This window comes from Myotis myotis, unplaced genomic scaffold (assembly GCF_014108235.1).
Source record: "Myotis myotis isolate mMyoMyo1 unplaced genomic scaffold, mMyoMyo1.p scaffold_m19_p_13, whole genome shotgun sequence".
Lineage (NCBI taxonomy): Eukaryota > Metazoa > Chordata > Mammalia > Chiroptera > Vespertilionidae > Myotis > Myotis myotis.
In genome coordinates this window covers 266,477-288,342 of record NW_023416317.1, presented here as the reverse complement: position 1 = coordinate 288,342, position 21,866 = coordinate 266,477, and the positions used below count along the sequence as shown (strand labels likewise).

Genomic DNA, 21,866 nt, shown 5'->3' with positions numbered 1-21,866 from the left:
GATATCTGTTTTGTCTTTTAGTTGTATTTCTGAAGTGGTTGTGCGAGGCAGCACTTTCAGGTGTTTTTACCTATGCTGCCATCTTGGTTTCTCTACCCTGTGTCTTATTAAAAAAAAATAGATTTTATTGATTTTTTACAGAGAGGAAGGGAGAGGGATAGAGAGTTAGAAAAATCAATGAGAGAGAAACATCGATCAGCTGCTTCTTGCACACCCCCCACTGGGGATGTGCCTGCAACCAAGGTACATGCCCTTGACTGGAATCAAACCTAGGACCCTTCAGTCCGCAGGCCGATGCTCTATCCACTGAGCCAAACCAGTCAGGGCTACCCTGTGTCTTTTGATTGGAGAATTTAATCCAGTTACATTTAAGATTATTATTGATAGGTACTTATTTACTGCCATTTTGTTCTTTATACCTATGTCTCTCTCTCTCTCTCTCTCTCTCTCTCTCTCTCTCTCTCTCTATATATATATATATATATATATATATATATATATATATATATATATTTCTTTTTCTCATTATAGCAGTCCCTTTAACATTTCTTGCAATGCTGGTTTGTTGGTGATAAACTTCTTTAGCCATTTTTTGGTCTGGGAAGCTCTTTATTTCACCATTTATTTTGAATGATAGCCTTGTTGGATATAGTAATCTTGGTTTCCAATCCTTTACATTATCTTGAATACTTCATGCCATTCCTTCTGGCCTGTAAAGTTTCTGATGAGAAATCATATGTGAGCTCCTGGGTAGGTAACAAATTGTTTTTCTCTTGCTGCCTTTAAGATTCTCTTTTTGTCTTTAATTTTTGGCATTTTAATTATGATGTGTCTGCACGTGGACCTGTTTGGGTTCTTCTTGCTTGGGACTCCCTGTGTCTCCTGGACTTGTGTGACGTTTTCCATCTCCAGGTGAATAATGGAAGTTTTCTGTCATTATTTCTTCAAACAGGTTCTCCTTCCCTTGCTCAGTTTCTTCCCCTTTTGGTATTCCTATGATGCAGATAGTGTTATGGTTTCATGTTGTTCCACAGCTCCCTTAAACAGTTCTCATGTTTTTAAATTTTTTTTCAGTTCTCTGATTGAGTAATTTTTTTATCCTGTCTTCTAATTCACTGATCCATCCTCTGCTTCCTGTAATCTACCAGTTATTCCTTTCAGTGTATTCTTTATTACTGCTATGCCATTCCTTGTTTCTGACTAGTCATTTTTCTTAGTTTCTATATATTTCTCACGCTTTTGAGCATCCTTGCAATCATTATTCTGAACTCTGTATCTGATAAATTGCTTATTTCCATTTCATTTATCTCTTCTGGAGATTTTTTCCCTTCTATTTGGGGCTTCCCCGTCCCTCCCCCTTTTGTGTCTCCCCATTTTGGCTGCCTGTCTTTTTTTTTTTCCTATGTATTAGGTAAATCTGCTATGACTCCCAGTGTTTTTGGAGGGTCTCTGGTACAGGCCAATGTCAGATGCTGTTTGTGAGTGGCCCTGAGTACCTGTTTTGAGCTATTAGTAATCTACAGCTCCTGGCTCCCAGTGCTGGGGCTGGGTGCATTTGGACAGGAGTAGATGCACACCGAGTTTTGCTTTTCCTAGCCCCTGGTCCAGAAGCAGAACAGGCAAAGACCAAAAGCACCCAAGATTCACCTCTGCTTGCAGGCTGATTGATTGTTAATCTGTCTCTTAATATACCTTAGGCTGTAGACCACAGCAAGGTATAAACTCCGCTGGGTGTGGTGTGTGATTTTCCAACAGGGTGGGGCAATTGCCCCCACCCAGGCAAATGCTGCCTGGATGGTTAAGGTCTGCCTGTGAAAGATGTCCTCTGCAGTGTGGGGGGATTGGCTCTGCATAGGAATCCAGGATACTGCTCTCTTAGCTCTTTCCTTAGAGCCTCCTACCCTGTATTCTCCTCACATAGCTCTAGTCCACTCTGTCCTTCATATGCTGGAGCCCAAGGTGAGTGACTGCACACAAAATTTTGTGTGTTGACCCTTTAAGAGGGTTCCTGCATTTCCAGCTGCTCTTCACAACTAGATATTCTGTGGGCACCTTTCTCAGTTCTGGTTCTCTGGGCTGGGGAACCCAGTTTTGGGTTTATACCCCAGAGTTCTCAGTGGGAACCCCCCATACCTGAGATATCCTTACAGACTTCAGGTGCCATCTGTGAGAGCCCTGTCAGCCCTCTCACACTTCCACACTTCCTACCAGTCTCTATGCAGTCTCCACTTTCCATTCTTGGTTATCAGGATTCTCTCCAGCTAATCTTCAGTTGATTATTCATGATGATTTTTCTATATCTTAATTGGAATTTCTGTTTGGTTCTGGGGAGAGTGTAAATGTAGCTTCCACTTAATCTGCTGCCATGTTGGAATCCTTAATTTTCTTTCTAAAGATAGAAATTTTATTTTATTTGTTTATATTATGTTGTTTGTATATAATGTATACTTGATGTAAATTATAATAAAAGAATATGTAATCACCAGCAGAGGCAAGTTTTTGGAAAGAATAAGCAAAGACAATGTCAGAGAATAAAAGAGAGGGTATTCTTTTGATGAGGTCATCAAGGAAACCCATTCCTCTGTCCAAAAGAGAAGAGGTAGCCATGCAAAAATCCAGGGAAGAACATTTCAGGTAGAGGACATAGTTTATGTAAAGGTCCAGGATCTGAGCACAACAAGGGCATCTCACGTAGAATGAAGGAAAAGGTGGTGGAGGGTCTAAATAGTAGTAGAAGTCCCCAAGAATGTTGAGTGGAATTGGAAAGGAGGGAATACCATGAGTGGGGACCTAACTTTTCAGTGAATGAAGAGGTGTAACCAGGAAGCTGAGAGATGAAACCAACAAGAACAGGGAGAAGGTGCAATACTTTCATCCACAGACTTCACTCTGAAGACATGTTTCATGTGTGTGTGTGACAAGGAAGATCAAGGAGGATACCAGCCCAACCTGCTGTCCTGAGGGTCCTGGGAAAGGAGAGGAAGAACAGTTTCCATGTGGAGGGATCTGCTGGGGGAGGTAGCATCCTCTCAAGGCAGCCAAGTTTTCATTAAGGCAAAAGGCATGGAGAACACCCCAAGACAAGGCTGAGGATAGAGCTGGTGTTCCTAAGGGTATGGGGGAAGAGTTTGGGGGAGAGAAGAGAAGTGAGATGTCAGCTCAGATAAATACTGTTAGTTCCTGACTATAGCTGAACTATGGTGGTTGTAGTGCATGTGTGTTAATATGCAAGCTCCAGGGTCTCACCCAAGACCCACTGAATCAGAATCTCATTTGCACTTATTAACAAACACCTCCAATGATTATGATGTGCAGCCAGGTAGGGGATCCCCTGCACTAGATGGCATCTGGTGTCTCTTCCAGCTTCAAAACTGGAAGAATGACAAGGATTTGGATCAGGGTCCTAGCAGTGAGCAACAGGGAAGGAATGGATTCAATGAGTATTTCAAAGGATGGCTCAGGTGAGACTATGAGAGAGGCATAGTGAGTCAAAGGTGATTAGAAACATTTGAAAGAGCTTTGTTAGGACTCTTTATTGATTGCTAAGTAATAGGTTTGTTTCAAACTCACTGAAGCAAAGGAGAATTTATTGTCTTTTTAAAAATATATATTTTATTGATTTTTTACAGAGAGGAAGGGAGAGAGATAGAGAGTTAGAAACATCGATCAGCTGCCTCCTGCACACCTCCCACTGGGGATGTGCCCGCAACCAAGGTACATGCCCTTGACAGGAATCGAACCTGGGAACTTTCAGTCTGCAGGCCGACGGTCTATCCACTGAGCCAAACCGGCTACGGCAGAATTTATTGTCTTAATAAATGAACTGTCACCCTAGCTGGTTTGGCTCAGTGGACAGAGTGTCGGCCTGTGGACTGAGGGGTCCCAGGTTCGATTCCAGTCAAGGGCACATGCCTGGGTTGCAGGCTCGAACCCCAGTAGGGTCGTGCTGGAGGCAGCCGATCAATGATTCTCTCTCATCATTGATGTTTCTATCCCTCTCTTCTCCCTCGTCTCTCCAAAATCAATAAAAATATTTAAAAAATAAAAAAATAAATGGAGGGAGGAAAGATGGTGACCAGCAGGAAGGCAGGGAGGGAGAGTGTGTGAGAGAGTGAGGGAGCTATAGAGGAGTGTGTGGACGTGTGTGGGTGTGTGTGTGTGTGAGTGAAATAGGGACAGTTAGATCCTGCAAGTCTTTCAAGGGGCTGCCAATCTGGGCAGTCTTAGACGGCAAAACCTAGCTGCCGCCGCAAACACTCCAGGGAGGACACCAGCGGCGTGGAGACCATGCCATCTTGAAGAACAGAACTGCTTGAGACTGGGATCCTAGCCTTGCCACCACCCAGTCTGGTCTCGGTAGCAAACTGGAATCCCATAGCCACTCTGGTGGAAGACCTGCGACCAGAGCTGCAGACCCAGGGATACCAAGACTCCAGGCACCCCGGCCGCAGATTTCTGTGAGTCACAAAGCCAATCCCCCTCCCCAGCCGCCCCCGGGGCAGCGGCATAGGAACTGCCAGACCCCAGCTACACAGTGGGGCTGTCTGCACACACTCAGCAGCAGCAGCTCTGTCTGACTTTTAGCCTTGGTGTTGGACACGGGAAGTTTGTTTCCCATGACTAGACTCCTTGGGCGGGCAGACTGTGTTGAATTTGAGCCTGGGTGCACATCCTTGGTGAGACTGTTTCCTGGGACCAGATCCCGCACCCACGCAAGGCAATGAGACAACGCTGAGTTTGAGTCTGGAAGTGCACGAACTTGGGGAATCTATTTCCCGTGACTAGGCTACACACCCAGGCAGGGAGACTGCTGAGTTTGGGCCTGGGTGCGCATTCTTGGGGACACTGTTTTCTGCGACCGGGTCCTATGCCTACACGGGGAGACAGCACTGAATTTGGGCCTGGGGGTGCAGACCCGGGGAGTTTGTTTCTCACAACCAGACCCTCCCTGCACCCTAGCAGAGAGGCTGCGCTGAATTTGGACCTGGATGTGCGAACCCGGGGAGTTTGTTGCCCTCACCCAGGCTCTGCGCCCAGGTGGGGAGAGTGTGCTATATTTGAGCCTAGGTGCACAACCTTGGGGAGATTGTTTTCCGAGATCAGGTCCCGTGCCCACGCGGGGAGACAGCACTGAATTTGAGCCTGGGGCACGAACCCGGTGAGTTTGCTTCCCATGACCAGACCCGGCACCCAAACAGGGAGACTGCGCTGAATTTGAACCTGAACATGCGAACTTGGGGAGTTTGTTCCCCACAACCAGACCCTGTACCCATGCAGGGGGGCAGCACTGAATTTGAACCTGGGTGCTTGGACACGGGGAGTCTGCTTCCTGCAGTGCACACTCACGTGACCAGACCCCACACTCACACTGAGCGGCAGTGCCACCTGACTTTGATTTAGGGCAAGCACACAGAGAAGGCTGTTTCCCACAGGGCAGGAGTGGGCCTCCTGCCAACACAGTGTGACTGTGCAACCCGATCTCCCAAGCAGATCGGGGACCCTGAATCTCCACGCAAGAGGCAGCAATGAGCACCAGGGACTAGACTCTGTTTCTTATTGCATGCACCTGGGATCCCTAATTCCAAGTACAATCACACTAAGAGCCAGAGACTCCAATTCTTGGCACATGCGCACAGAGGGACCCTGATTCTTGGTTCAAGATAGAACCAAGGAACAGAGACTCTGATACTTGGTTCTCGGCGTGGACACAGGGAGCCTCTGACTCCTGACATGCACTAGGACACTTTGATTTTTGGCACACCCCAGCAAGTTCTCTGTTTCAACGTGGTGCAGGCACGGTCCCTGATTCTAGGTGCGCACATGAGGCCACACTAAACATCTGAGATTCTGACCTGGGGTGAACGTGGCTCCCACCAACCCACAGCAGCCACACGTCTTGGTGTCAGAGCTCTTCAGTGACACTTGGGGGGTGCAAAACAACCACCACACATGGCCCAGGCCCCTGCAACTTGACATTTGAACATTCTGGTGATAGTCAGAATGGGGAGACAACGAAACAATCCCCAGAGGAAAGAAAATGAGGAGTCGCCAAGAAAGGAAATTAGTGAAATTGAAGCATGCAACATGACAGAAAAAGAATTCAGAGTAATGGTCATACACTTCATACACCAGATGGACGAGAAAATCAACAACCTATGCAAGAATCAGGAAGAAATAAAAAATAATATAGCTACAATAAAAAACACTATGGGAGGCTTCAACAGTAGACTGGAAGAAGCAGAGGATCGAATTATTGAGTTAGAAGATAAAGTACAGAAACAAGCCCAATCTGAACAGCAACTAGAGAAAAAAATTAAAAAACAGGAGGAGAGCCTAAGGGAGCTTTGGGACAATGCAAAACGAAATAACATACGTATAATAGGGCTGCCAGAAGGACAAAAGAGAAGCAAGGATTAGAACATTTATTTGAAGAAATAATGACAGAAAACTTCCCTGATATGGGGAAGAAAAAAGTTACACAAGTACAGAGAGTCCCAAGCAAGGTGAATCCCAAAAGACCGAAACCAAGACATGCCATAATTACAATGGCAAATGTTAACAAAAAGAGAGAATCTTAAAGGCTGCAATAGAGAGACAGAGAGTTACCTACAAAGGATCCCCCATCAGATTATCAAATGATGTCTCAACAGAAACACATCAAGCTAGAAGGGAATGGAAGGAGATATACAAAGTGATGCAAAGCAAGGGACTGAATCCAAGAATACTTTATCCAGCAAGACTATCAATCAAAATTGAAGGGGAAATCAGGAGCTTTGCAGACAAAAAAGGCTAAGGGAGTTTATCACCACCAACCCAGGAATGCAAGAAATGCTAAAGGGACTCGTGTAAAAAGAAGAAATAAAAAGGTAAGAAGGAACACAGGCTCAAAAAAATAAAAATGGCTACAAACAAGTACCTTTCAATAATTGCTTTAAATGTAAATGGACTAAATGCTCCAATCAAAAGACATCGTGTGGCTGATTGGATAAAAAAACCTGACCCATGTATATGCTGTCTACAAAAGACCCACCTCAGAACAAGGGATTCACACAGACTGAAAGTGAAGGGATGGAAAAATATCATTCAGACAAATGGAAATGAAATAAAGCTGGGGTAGCAATACTTATATCTGACAAAATAGACATCAAAGTGAAGGCCATAACAAGAGAAAAGGAAGGCCACTTCATAATACTAAAGGGATCGATACAACAAGAGGATATAACTCTGATAAACATATATGCACCCAATGTGGGAGCACCCAAATACATAAAAAACTCCTGGAAGATATCAAGGGAAAGATCGACAACAATACAATCATAGTAGGGGACTTTAATACACCACTGACATCACTGGATAAATCCTCTAGACAAAAAATCAGCAAAGAAACAGCAATCCTAAATGACTCACTAGAGCAGATGGACTGAATTCACATCTTCAGAACATTTCACCCCAAACTGCAGAATATATGTTCTCAATTGCATATGGAACATTTTCAAAAATAGACCACATATTGGATCACAAGCAAAGTCTCCCCAAATTCAAGAAGATTGAAATCATACCAAGCATCTTCACAGACCACAATGGCATAATATTAGAAATAAACTACAATAAAAAAGATCCAAAACACTCAAACACTTGGAAGCTGAATAGCATGTTATTAAATAATGATTGGGTTACCAATGAGATCAAAGAAGAAATTAAAAACATCCTGGAAACCAATGACAATGAAAACACAACAATCTAAAACCTATGGGATACAATGAAAGCAGTCCTGAGAGGGAAGTTTATAGCTCTACAGGCCTACCTCAAACAAACAAGAAAAAATGGTAGTAAATCATCTAACTCTACATCTCAAAGAATTAGAAAGAGAGCACGAAAAGCTCAGAGTGAGCAGAAGGAAGGAGATAATAAAGATTAGAGCAGAAATAAATGACATAGAGACCAAAAGAACAATACATAAAATCAATGAAACCAAGAGCTGGTTCTTTGAAAGGATAAGCAAGATTGATGAACCTCTGGCCAGGCTCACCAAGAAACAGAGAGGGAAGACCCAAATAAACAAAATCAGAAACGATAGAGGGGAAATAACAACAGACCCCACAGAAATACAAACGATTGTTAAAAAATACTATGAAGAACTCTACTCCAACAAGCTAGACCACCTGGAGGAAATGGACATATTCCTAGAAAAATACAACATTCCAAAACTCAATCAGGAAGAATCTAAAAATCTCAATAGGCCAATAACTATGGAAGAAATTGAAGCAGTCATCAAAAAGCTTCCAGCAAACAAAAGCCCAGGGCCAGATGGCTTCACAGGGAAGTTTTACCAAACATTCAAGGAAGAACTAAAACCTATCCTCCTCAGACTACTACAAAAAATTCAAGAGGAAGGAACACTTCCAAGCTCATTCTATGAAGCCAGCATCACCCTAATACCAAAAACAGATAAAGCAACACAATGAAAGAGAATGACAGGTCAATATCCCTCATGAACATAGATGCCAAAATCCTCAACAAAATCTTAGCAAATCGGATCCAGCAGTACATCAGAAAAATCATACACCATGACCAAGTAGGATTTATCCCAGGGATGCAAGGATGGTACAATATCCGCAAATCAATAAACATGATACATCACATAAACAAATTGAGAGAAAAAAACCACATAGTCATATCAATTGATGCAGAAAAAGCATTTGACAAAATCCAACACCCATTTTTTATAAAAACTCTCAGCAAGGTGGGAATAGAAGGATCATACCTCAACATAATAAAAGCCATATATGACAAACCCACAGCCAACAGCATGCTCAATGGACAAAAACTAAAACCATTTCCCTTAAGAACAGGAACAAGACAGGGATGCCCACTCTCACCACTCCTGTTCAACATAGTACTGGAAGTATTAGCCATTGCGATTAGAGAAGAAGAAGAAATAAAAGGCATCCAAATTGGAAAAAAAGAAGTAAAACTGTCCTTATTCGCAGAGGACATGATATTGTACATAAAAAACCCTAAAGACTCTATCAAAAAAACTATTAGACTTAATAAATGAATTTGGCAATGTAGCAGGATATAAAATTAACCCCAAGAAATCTATGGCATTTCTATACACCAATAGTGAACTTACAGAAAGAGAGACTAAAAAAGCAATCCCATTTACCATCACACCAAAAAAATTAAGATACCTAGGAATCAACTTAACTAAAGAGGTAAAAGACTTCTACTTAGAAAACTATAGAATGTTGAAAAAAGAGATAGAGGAAGACATAAACAGATGGAAGAGCATACCGTGTTCAAGGATTGGTAGAATCAACATCATTAAAATGTCCGTACTACCCAAAGCAATCTATAAATAAAATGCACTTACCATTAATATACCAATGGCATATTTCACAGACCTAGAAGGAAATCTCCAAAAATTCATCTGGAATAAAAAAAGACCCCGAATAGCTGCAGCAATCCTGAGAAAGAAGAACAAAGTAGGTTAGATCTCAATACCAGATATCAAGCTGTATTACAAAGCCACTGTTCTCAAAACTGCCTGGTTCTGGCACAAGAACAGACATATAGATCAATTGAATAGAATAGAGAGCCCAGAAATTGACCCAAACAAATATGCTCAATTAATATTTGACAAAGGAGGCAAGAACATACAATGGAGTCAAGACAGTCTTCAATAAATGGTGTTCAGAAAATTGGACAGATACATGCAGAAAAATGAAACTAGATCACCAACTTACACCATACACAAAAATGAACTCAAAATGGATAAAGGACTTAAATGTAAGATGGGAAACCATAAAAATACTAGAGGAATCCAAAGTCAACAACATCTCAGACATATGCCGAAGCAATTTCTTCACTGATACAGCTCCTAGGGCATTGGAAACTAAAGAGAAAATAAACAAATGGGACTACATCAAAATAAGAAGCTTCTGCACAGCAAAAGAAACCATCAACAAAACAACAAGAAAACCCACTGCATGGGAGAACATAATTGCCAATGTTATCACCGATAAGGGTTTAATCTCCACCATTTATAGGGAACTCTTACAACTTAACAAAAGGAAGATAAAGAATCCAATCAAAAAATGGGCAAAGGACCTAAATAGACACTTTTCAAAAGAGGACATCCAGAAAGCCAAGAGACATATGAAAATTTGCTCAAAGTCACTAATCATCCGAGAAATGCAAATCAAAACAACAATGAGGTACCATCTCACACCTGTCAGACTGGCTATCATCAACAAATCAGCAAACGACAAGTGCTGGAGAGGATGTGGAGAAAAAGGAACACTGTGCACTGCTGGTGGGAATGCAGACTGGTGCAGCCACTGTGGAAGACAGTATGGAGTTTCCTCAAAAAACTAAAAATGGAACTCGCATTTGACCCAGTGATCCCACTTCTAGGAATATGTCCAAAGAAATCAGAAACACCAATCAGAAAGGATATATGCACCTCTATGTTCATAGCAGCACAATTCACCATAGCTAAGATTTGGAATCAGCCTAAATGCCCATCAGCCGATGAATGGATTAGAAAACTGTGGTACATCTACATAATGGAATACTATGCTGCTGTAAAAAAGAAGGAATTCTTACCATTTGCAACAGCATGGATGGAACTGGAGAGCTTTATGCTAAGTGAAATAAGCCAGTCAATGAAAGAAAAATACCACATGATCTCACTCATTTATGGATAATAAAGACCATTATAAACTGATGAACAAAAATAGAGGCAGAGCAGCATTGAACAGAATGTCAAACTACAGTGGGAAGCCTGGGGAGGGTTGAGGGTTGGTGTAAGAGATCAACTGAAGGACTTGTATGCATGCATATAAGCATAACCAATGGACACAAGACACTGGGCGGTAGGGGAGGTCAGGGGAATGTCATCGGGGGGGGGGGAAGGAGACATATGTAATACTCTTTGTAATCTTTAAGCAATAAAACAAAATTTAAAAAAAATAAATGAACTGTCCAAGTTTAGGGTAAGGTGCACCTGGATCCGGGTGCTCAAGTAATGCCACCCACCACCTGTGGCTCTGCTTTCTGCTGTGCTGACTCCTATTTAGGCTCCACCAGTGTGGTGGCTAGATGGCTACTCCAGTCTTAAGCAATAGGTCCTTGATACTCCTGGACAGCAAAAGTCTACTTCAACTCTTTTTTATAACGTTTAAATGAGAACATAGCCATTAGGGCAATGCTGTAATTCCCACTCCCCATTCCCACCAAAGCCCATGGGTTAAGGTTTAAATTATAGGCGTGCAGAGTGGGCTTCCCTTGATCTCACAGTCTTGAGTGACAGTTGAAAGTTAAGTGTCATTGGTAGGAGCTGGTGAAAGTCACAACATTTCAATGACCTTAAACTTGATCATTCATTGTGACTGCACAACACAAATACTTATTACCTGAAGCCTGAGATTTTTAATGTAATGTGAGAGGCAGCAGAATCTGGGCAGCAAAGGCCTCATTAAATCCCAACCACAGATACTTGAACTGACCCCAGAATGGTCAGCAAACACCAAGAGAGAGGCTGCTCCACCCCTGCTTTTTGTACCACATTCCCAGATCTCTGAAGCAGCCTGCTGTGCAGCAGGGGGTCACAAGCTTTTCTTAATTAGAAAAAAGAAATGTATGTCTATTAGTTTGGGTACACAAAATAAAAATAATAAATAATGAATTTCTGTGCACCCTGCACTCACCTTACTAGTAGGAAATAAAAACTTAAGTCTCCAGAAATAACCACTATCTTGCATTTGATGTTTATCATCCTTATGCATGTTTACTTTTTTTTCACATGTCTGTGAGCAATATATAGTGCCATTTTGCTTGTTTTAAGCTTCATCTCAGTGATATTCTATGGCTATCCTTCTATAAATTGCCTTTTTCCATTTTGGCCTTATGATGATACATGGCATTCTGGTTTGTTCATTTTCACTGCTATGTAGTATTCCACTTAAACATATCAGATACATTCATGATTGTCCTGTGTGTGGACAGCAAAGTTATTTCCAATTTTTCACTATGAAAAACAGGGTTGCTGCGAGCATTCTTGCAAGAGTCTTGTGCAAGTGTGCGAGTTTCTTCATGTTGTATGTATAAATGTAGAACTGGAGGGCTGAGCAGTGTGCATATTTTCACTCCTGGGAGATATTGCCAGGGGCTCTCCATGGTTGTGGCCAATTGGCAATTTCTGAACTGTCTCCCACCTCCATCTCTTCAAGGCTTATATGGCCCAACTTTTATTTTCTTTTAATATGTTTGCCAATCTGAAAATAAAATGGAATCTCTTTCTTGTTTGAATTTGTATTCCCAGATTACTAAGGTTAAATGTTTTATTCATGTAGAAGCTCATTGTGTAAAGCTAAACTAGTCAGAGTTTTTCTGTTTGGGGTGGGGTAATGGTTCATATTTAAGATATCTAAACAATCGCATGTATAGTTTTAGTACCTTGGGATGATGTATCTGTTCCTAAATATTGAGCATATTTTTAAGCAAATGAGTTTGTATTAAATATCTTTGTAGCATATTTTAGCTAGTTGTTTGTGAATTTAGCGTTATCGGTGACATGCTCTTCCCATCCCTTTACATAAGTTAATTGGGAGGTGGCTTTAACAGCGGGTCTGAAAACTCAGCTATGAAGCTGAGGAAGTGAACCAACACCTGAGACCTAAAGGCAGGCATCGCGAATTCGCTGGGCATGTTCCTGGTGTAGCACCTTTGCTCTGACTGTTCCTCACCCAGAAGTGCCATGGTCACTCCCTCATCTTCTCCAGGTTGTCTCCAGATCTCACCTTTTCAGTGGGGCTGTGTAAAGTGTGCCAGCCCAGCAGCCGCTCCTGTATGTTTTCCTGCTCTATCTCCTTCACAGTGCTCACCACTGAATCACTATCTGTGTAAATTACTTACTTACTATTTGCTTTGCTGCTGTTTCTTTCTTTGTCCTTCCCCTACCACCTGTAGAAAATAACTCTGCAAGGGCAGGCATCTTGCTCTATTCTGTCCATTATAATAGTCCCTCCTTATCCATGGTTTCAGTTATCCATGGTCAACTGTCATCTGAAAATATTGGATACTAGAGGCCCTGTGCACGAATTTGTTCACCAGTGGGGTCCCTTGGCCTGGCCGGTGATCAGGGCTGTCTCGCCTGATCGGGGCCGATGGAGGCCGGCCAGCCAGGGAGGGACTGCAGGAGGGCTCCAGGGCATGTCTGGCCCATCTCACCCAGTCTCAATTGGGCCCATCGGGGCCAGGGAGGGACCACGGGGGGGTGGGGGAGGGAGGGAGCATGATGTGTCTGGCCTGTCTCACCCAGTTCCAATTGGCTGTATCCCAGCAGCAAGCTAACCTGCTGTTTGGAGTGTCTGCCCCCAATGGTCAGTGCACATCATAGTGACTGGTGGAACGGTCGAACAAACAGTTGAATGAACGGTTGGACACTTAGCATATTACACTTTTATTATATAGGATAATTATTCCAAAAATAAACAATTCAAAAGTTTTAAATTGCATACAATTCTGAACTCCCTGCTGCCCCTCTCCATCCCACCCAGAATATGAATTATCCTTTTGTCCAGCGTATTCATGCGGTCTATGTTACACTAGAGGCCTGATGCACGAACTTCATGCAGGGGCTCAGCCCACACAGGCGTGACGGCTTGCCTCGGCCCTCACAGCCCTGGCTTCCTCTGGAAGGTTGTCCAGAAGAACGACTGGAAGGTCGTCTGGCTGTTTGGTCTAATTAGCATATTACGCTTTTATTATAATAGATGTTCATTAGTTACTTATAGCTGTCTTGGTCATCAGATTGACTGTAAGGATATCAAAATACTTGCACACTTAATTATGCCCCCAAAATGCAAGAGTAGTGATGCTGGCAATCCAGATTTGCTGAAGAGATGCTAAGGGGTGCTTAGAACATATGGATAGGGTTTAGTTCTACTCATGGTTTTCAGCATCCATGGGGGGTCTTAGAGCATATCTGCCCTGGATAGAGAGGACTATTTATATATGTTCTTTCCTGTACATACATGCCCCGATAAAGTTTAATTTATAAATTCAGCACAGTGAGAGATTAGCAACAAATAATAAAATTGAACAATTATAAATATATCCTAGATAATAAAAGGCTAGTATGCAAATTGTCCCCTCCACGGGAGTTCAACCCAGAGTTCAACTGGGAGTTCAACCAGGGGGCTGGCCGGCCAGCCAACCGCCTGCGGCCCCTCCCCCCAACTGGCCCACCCTGATCACCCGGATTAGGTCGGGCCACCAGACCCAACCCGTGCACGAATTTGTGCACCCGGCCTCTAGTACTGTAATAAAAGTTATGTCAGTGCAGTCTGTCTTTTTCTCAAAATACCTTATTGTGCTGCAGTCAACTTTTCACTCACAGGGGAGCTGCCCCAGTTATGAAGGGGAAGGAAGACGGTGGCCTTCAATGGGAGGATGAAGAGAGGGGGATAATTTAGGGAGAGACTTAGGACCTCGCTGCTATCTTCTCCTGTGATCATCAAAATCAGTGGACTCTCAGGGACTTTCTGCATCCTGGCTCGCTGAGCAGGAAGGGTCTCCTATTGAGCATGCTCCTGAGTGATCAGATTAGGAAGCTGCCCAGCAAGCTCCACCCACATCTTTAACTTTCTTCCTGGGGAAAGGAATGGGGAGCAAATTGCCCTCCTCCCACGGGCAGTTCACAGGGCAGCTTGCTGTGCTCAGGTTTCGGAAGGGAGGTGTCTCCAACATCCAGGCTTCCCCGTCTGCATCTTTTGCTCGAGTACATTAGTTCCCTTTGTCTCAGGCCCCTAACAGGGCCCCCTTCTCCCACTTGCCAGGACTGTTTCTCAGTGCTGTGTCTGAGGCTGGGCTGCATCCCGGCGTCTGGAACAAATCTTTTGTTATGATGAAATAGCAGGACTCTTGGATCCTGATCCCTTCTCAGCTGTTAACTTGGTATTTGGTTCCTTGGTAATTTTCAGCTTAACCTGCCTCCTCTCCTGCCCGTTTCTCACTAATCAGTTTCATACTGGAAGCTGAATTTCACACATACCACCTCCACAACCGTGAGTGAGATGGTTAGATTAATGCCTGTTTCTTCACGACTCTCCCAACACGTAATAGAGGCACATGTGTGGGTTCCTGTGCTCACCTCCCAGACTTGTGTGATTTTCCTTTGGTTCAATGGTCATGCACCCCCCACAACCTAACACCATCCAGATGGTGAGAATATCATGTTGCTCATTTCACATGAGAAAGCCATGCCCCACCCTCTTACTCAAGTTGCATTCAAATCTAATTTCCATGGCCCCTATGAGGGAAGCTTCCCAGCCCCTGTCACAGCTGTCAAGGTTACAATGCTATTTCCCAGCTGGGCCAGTGGCAGCCAGCAGGCACCAGACAGCTGTGTGCTGGCATGGAAGTCACAGTCCCCTCCCGCAGCCCTAACTGTGACTCCTGCCACTGCCAGGGTCAATGCTGGATACATGGTATTATTCTCTGAACAAGAAGAGTTGTCAGCTTATCACTTTATAAAATATAACATATTGTGCCTGCTCATGTTTTGGAATGTTCCAACCATTTACTGGCTGTTTTCTTTTTTTAATAAGTTTAGGAATAGATTTAATTTGTATTCTTTCCAGGAGACCCGGAGAACCCAGGAGTTTCCATGCCGTGCTGCCCCCCAAGCTCTGGATCCACCTGGCCGTGGTGGCCTGTGGCAACCGGCTGGAGGAGACGCTGGTCATGCTGAAGTCAGCCGTGCTCTTCAGCCACAGGAAGATGCACTTCCACATTTTCACAGAAGAATCTCTGAAGCCCGAGTTTGATAAGCAGGTGAATTTGCAGATATTGCAGCATAACATGTGCCGAGTCAGCTGGGCTGCATTTTGGGAAAAGCATATATTGTTCACAGATGTATTTTGCTGCACATTCAACTGTGTGACTCTGCACCTTTGACTCTGCGCCTCACTGTTATCTGTAACACAGGGTGTCAGAGCCAGCAGGAGCTCTGCTCAGCACTGCTGCTCTGAGTTGTTGTGAGTCCATGTATTCTTCGCAACTCTTCCCGACTACGCCAGGGCTGGTTCCTTCTCTAACCCTGCCCACTACACTCACTGTTGGGAACTTAAGCCAAGTCCGCCTTTATCCTCTGCTCACTAGACAGCAGGCCAATTCTTTCTCGGTGGCGGGCAGACAGAGAAGCCATGAGAGGTTGTGGGTGCACTAGTAGAAGGATGAGTCTTTATTGCAGGAGCCAGTGGCCACATAACTATCAGACAAGACAGTCCTCACAGCAAAGCCCATACAGGTAGGTAGCCGCACACCAGTTGGTGAATACATGTCTTTTCCATAAAGCAGCATCTGTCTCTGTACCCACAGCTGTTATCTCAGCAGCTGCACGCTGCCTCTAAACCTGAAGCTTCACACAGCAATAGCACCTGCCTCTCCCTTAGAGCTGCAGCCTCATGGCCTCTCTGGCTCAGCAGCTTTTCCTGTCTCCCTGCCCAGCACACTGGCGGGGTAACATGGCAGCTGTATCTGAGCTCTCTGTGAGCTCCTAGCCTTCCATCGTGGCAGCACCAGCTCTCAGCTCCGTCTGAGCTCTCCTCTCTCCTGCACACGTAGGAGCTACATTCTCTCTGCCTACCGCCTCTCCTTCTCTGAGCTCTCTAGCCTCTGCTCTGCCCAGCTGCTCTCTTACAGACTAACTGGTCAGTAGTCTGTATATTACTCCAGAGATAAAGCAGGCTAGCTGACAACAGTGACATCAATCATTTGGGTTACAGAAGGGCACAGTGTACCAGATATCCTTACACCCGCTCATGGTGTCTTGGCTTTGGGCACCCCAATGAGTCTCATGCCAGAACAGCCTTGGACATCCCGGTGTATGAACAACAAGGCCTCTGTGCTCTCACTGGCGCGGCTCCCACAGGGGTGATTGCACCTGTAGATGGAAGCATCGTGAGGATGAAATGAGATGATGCACTGAAAGCATTTGCCCCAGAGCTTGATCCCTCTTGGAATTATGAACACTGTTCTCACTCGGGAGACGGATAGTTTATGTTCATTGATGTGCTATGTAGTATATGTTATAAATAAGTAATATATGTTAGTTAAAATAAATTTAAACAATATAGGGCTTATAAACTAAATGTGCAGTCTTTGCTACCTTTCAGTCCTACCCAAGAAAGTATCAGACTTAGCAATTTAGAGTGATTCTTTTAAATGTTTTTCCCCCCCATATACAGGTGTGTATGTGTGTTTATCTGTGGACCGGTGCATGAAATTCATGCATGGGGGTAGGGGGTCCCCTCAGCCCAGCCTGCACCCTCTCCAGTCCAGGGCATACCTCTCACAATCCTGGACTGCTGGTTCCTGATTGCTCACCTGCCTGCCTGCCTGGTGGCCCCTAACTGCCCCCCGCTGCTGGCCTGATTGCCCCTCACTGTCTCTGCGTACCGGCCTGATTGCCCCTAACTGCCTCCCCAACCAGCCTGGTTCACCCCTCACTGTCTCTGCATGCTGGCCTGATTGCCCCCAACTGCCCCCTCCCAGTTGGCCTGGTCACCTCTAACTGCCCCCCCCCCACCAGCCTGGTTGCCCTGAACTGCCCCCCCCAGGCCTAGTTGCCCCTCACTGCCCCCCCCCACCAGCCTAATTGCCCCCAACTGCCCTCCCCGCCCCCCCCGCCAGCCTGGTTGTCCCTAACTTCCTCCCCCGCCAATCTGGTTGCCTCTTGCTGCCCCCCCTGCCGGCCTGGTCGCCCCCCTCTGCCAACCTGGTTAGCCTGGTTGCCACCAACTGTCCCCCCCTTCCCCCCCCCCCCCCCCGCTGGCCTGGTCCACCCTCACAGCCCCACCCCCCCTTACTGGCCTGGTCGCCCCATGCAGCCTGCTGTTCAGTTGTTTGGTCGTCCCTCACTAACCCCCTGTTGGCCTGGTCATAGGCAGCCATCTTGTGAGGGCATGAGGGTCAATTTGCATTTTACCACTTTATTATATAGGATGTAATAGTATATAGGCACATAATAATGCATGCATATTTATGTACCCAACTTAACATATATTTCTTGTACGAAATCAGGATTATCTCTCAGAGTTCTCCTGGAACTTGCTTTTCCTCCCCAGGTCAGGATCCCTACATTCCTGCATCATCCTTTTTGGTGACTACCTAGCAGTTAATTATGTGGCTGAGCCATCATTTATTTGACTGTTTCTGTGCTGAGGAAGGAATAGTAGTTTCTAGCCAGCACATGAGGAGCGCGTGGGAAACGCCCCTCCGCAGTCCCGCAGCTTGTTCATGCAGAGCGAGCTTTGTTTTCCCTGAAAGCCTGTGAGATTCGGATGCCTCGCTTGCTCTGCACGGGACCTGCTTACTGAGACCGCAGTGCTGCCGCCTGCCACGAGGGGCCGCTGGTGAGACACGCCCAAGCAGCAGGTTGGGCAGAGAAAGGCTACAGGAAGCTGGAAAATGTTTCCTAAAGAAGAAACCACCGTCACATCTTCACCAAGAGAAGCCAGGGGAACAGATATTCTTGGGGCTTTGAATATGTTTGCAAAATGCCTTGAAAACTGAGTCAGGGTACGGGGGGGCGGGGGGAGGAGAAAAATCACGGAAACATACATAGCTGGTCGGAAGCTGTGGTCTGGAAATGATGGAAGTCATAATAAGCATTTGTCAAGGGTTTATGGTTGACTATTACTTAATCCTCATAACAACGCTTTTTAAAGGTAACAATCATGTTTCTATTTTACAAACTAAGTGACAAAATCTCGTGGCCTTTGTGAGCTTCAGTTTTCTCCTCTGCACTTGGGGCCAGTGGGACTGATGGCAGAGATGACAGATCTGTGACGGAACCGGCCAGGCCAGGCTGTAGTGGCTGCTCCCAGAGAATCCCAGGGCTGTCTCTCGTGCAGACCAGCCATGCTCTGGTGCATCTGCCGGAGCCTGTGGCCTCCAAGGCCTGGGTCTCCTCTCCAGGAGAAGAGACAGCGCATCACGACTGCTTTTTAGTCCCTCCGCTTGACAGTGACACGTCTTCTCTGCACCCATTCATTGTCTAGAAGTGTTGTGAGGGGCTGAGAAGCACTCTGTGTGCAGGAAGGAAGGACACTGGCTGTGGGCAAACACTAGCCACGTCTTGTACAACACCCGCTGGACAAGTGCTTCCTGAGTCCCTCCTCATGCAGGGAGCCGGGGCATGAGGATGGAGCCAAACACAATGTAAGCTTCCGCTTCAGACAAGGTCAGGAGGAGGAAGTTGTGGCTGTGTGGCTACGTATGTGGGCAGGTTGTATTTTTCAGAGGCCCCAGTGTCCCACCTTCTTATTCACACCCTCTGAATTTCCCTCCTACACTGACGCAGCTTGGTCTGTGTGACCAGTGGCATAGGGAAGAAGTGATGCTATTCCACTTCAGAATTAGATTTTAAAAAGGCATGACATCTTCCTTCTTGTTCGCATTCTCTTTCTCTCCTGACCCCTTTCTCTGGGGGAGCCAGCTGCTGTCAGGCAGGTCAAAGAGGCCACAGCTCAGGAAGGAAGGCTCCTGGCACGCGCACTCGGGGGTAAACCTGGGGACGGAACCCCTGCTCCATGAAGCCTGCAGATTGATATAAAAGAAAACGGGGGTCCTTTCCCCACTGGATGCTGGGGGTGGAAGCCTTACAATATCTCAAGGAAAAGAATTTTCTGAATCTAGCCTGGGAGAATGAGTGATTTTTATTTGCATGGGTTTCCTTAGTCCAGTCATAGAAGTGGAGCTGGGGCCTCAGTGAAGCTAGAAGCAGCGCCAGTGGCCAGAGTTTATTTCCATGTTGCAGCCAGGGCCTCTTCAGCATTAAGCTGGCTGAAGTCCATTAGTCCAGTGTTTGGGGTCCTCATGGCCATGGGTAATGGAGGTGAATGCAAGGGAGCCCCACAAACCCAGAGTCACCCAACTCCCAGGAGTCCCAAGAGCAGTAAAAGCACAAGAGAGGGAACTCCTTTGTTCAGGGGAGTAAATAGCCCAAGTTTTGTGCCCCTACAGTGGCCACACCCATGCTGACCTTTGTTCTCAGCTGTGACTGACAGCAAGCACCTTCCCTAGTCCCCCCAGCTTCACTGGGCATGCGGCTGCCTCCCCTCTGTTGGCCGCTGGGGAGTGTGAAACGGCAGCTCCTGGTGAAGCTCCCGGGTGACATGCCTGTAGTGTCTGGCCTTCACTCTGCTCCTTCCTGTTATTAATAACCAGCTAACGGCGCCAGGTCAGGATGACTGTAGCTCCAGCCATTGGGCTGTAACCTCACAAGAAGCCTTGAGCCAGAACAACGCAGCTTGAGGATTGCTGACCCCGAGGAACTATCTGAGATAAATGCTTTTGGTTTTGAGCTACTAAGTTTGTTATAAGGCAATAGGCAACACATACACATCTACATACGTAATACATATGTTCATATAAAGTAGGGTATGAGACATGTAATGCTATGTGACATCTGAGCCTTGGTCATAGAAAGGAGATGGCTCTGCTTGGTTCTTCTCGGGATGCCTGCCCCAGAGCCTGGCCACTGCACTGTGATGAAGCCCAGCTATCCTGCACGGAGAGACGACACACAGAGGTCCACGCAGAGAGGGACCAAGTCCCAGCCAGTAACTCCCCTCTCCCGCCAGACATGTGAGCAAGCGAGCCTCCAGGTGATTCCAGCTCTCCCCTTCCAGGCTTCCAATTGAGGCCCAGATACTGTGGAGCAGGGTCAAGTTGTCCCTTCTGGGCCTGTCCACACTTCTGGACCAGGGGACCCATGAGCATAATAGATAAAAAATTACTAAGTTTTGGGGTAATTAGGAGCAAATTATATGGATGAAATCATTGTAGATACGTGTGAAGTTGTGCCACATTTTGAATTTCCTGATGCCTTTACCCATTTGATGGCTCATTTCCTCAGGTCTTTGTTAGACAGTGAAGTTCAACTAAATGAAGGAAATTATACTTGGTTGTTAAAATTTGGGCAGGACCTATGGTGTCACCCGTTGTTTTCATACTCAGACTGTGGTGCCAGTTTTGATTTAAAATCTTGGCTCTTACACAGTCGCTGAATTCTCAGTTCCAATGTTTTTGTAGTAAAGGTAAACCACACCCATGGTAGATGAATACACAAAGGGGACAAATGATGCTTGCTCTGCAGAGTGTGCCTGTGCGGTGGGTCAGGCCATCTGTATATTCTCTCATTCTACAAAGATTCTTGGAACATCTAGACGTGGGGCAGTGTGTTAGCCGAGGGTCAGCAGCGGGTTTCTCCTCCACAGGGAAGGTGGAGGGCAGGTTATGCTACTGCTCAGAGCTGTAAGTGCCAACGCAGAGCATTGTGGGAATATCCAAAGTTTCTTATAATAACTTCCTGGGAAGTGCAAAGTCACATACCTCAGGGTAAAAAAAAAAAAAAAAAAAAAAAAAGCTACTCGCCATCATTATTCCTTTGGAAGTTGCGTTGTGGGTGAGCTTTATTTAAGTAGAATTTATTTTAAATCTGCTTAAATACAATAGATATGGTGGTGATTCTTACCATCTACATTGTAGATCTTTAATATTTTAAAGTTTTATTTATCTTTGTCATCTCCTGAAATAGAAGCTGAAAATGGCAGCTGGTTGATTTCCTGGACTCTCCAGGAAGCTTGGGATCAGACATGTGATTTAGGTTTGGCTCCTCTTTGCTCCTGCCCCAGACTCAGTATTAGAAAATAGTGGGACACAGAAAGGGGAATGGCCACCAATCCATTCTGGCAGGGGCAGTGGGGCAGCAACAGCTCGTGTGTGTGTGTGTGTGTGTGTGTGTGTGTGTGTGTGTGTGTGTGTGTGTGTCTTTGCCATGGAGGAAGTGTCAA

The 21,866-nt window shown here is 45.4% G+C and overlaps 1 protein-coding gene across 1 annotated transcript in view; it reads left to right on the top strand.

The window, feature by feature from the left end:
- The first annotated feature begins 1,944 nt into the window (after positions 1–1,944).
- The window catches only part of GXYLT2 (glucoside xylosyltransferase 2), a 143,159-nt gene continuing 123,237 nt past the window's right edge, over positions 1,945–21,866 (top strand). The window contains exons 1-3 of the mRNA XM_036333790.1: positions 1,945–1,959; positions 3,364–3,461; positions 15,648–15,840. Of these exons, the coding sequence (XP_036189683.1) occupies positions 1,945–1,959; positions 3,364–3,461; positions 15,648–15,840 (306 nt within the window). The remainder of the gene's footprint in view (positions 1,960–3,363; positions 3,462–15,647; positions 15,841–21,866) is intronic.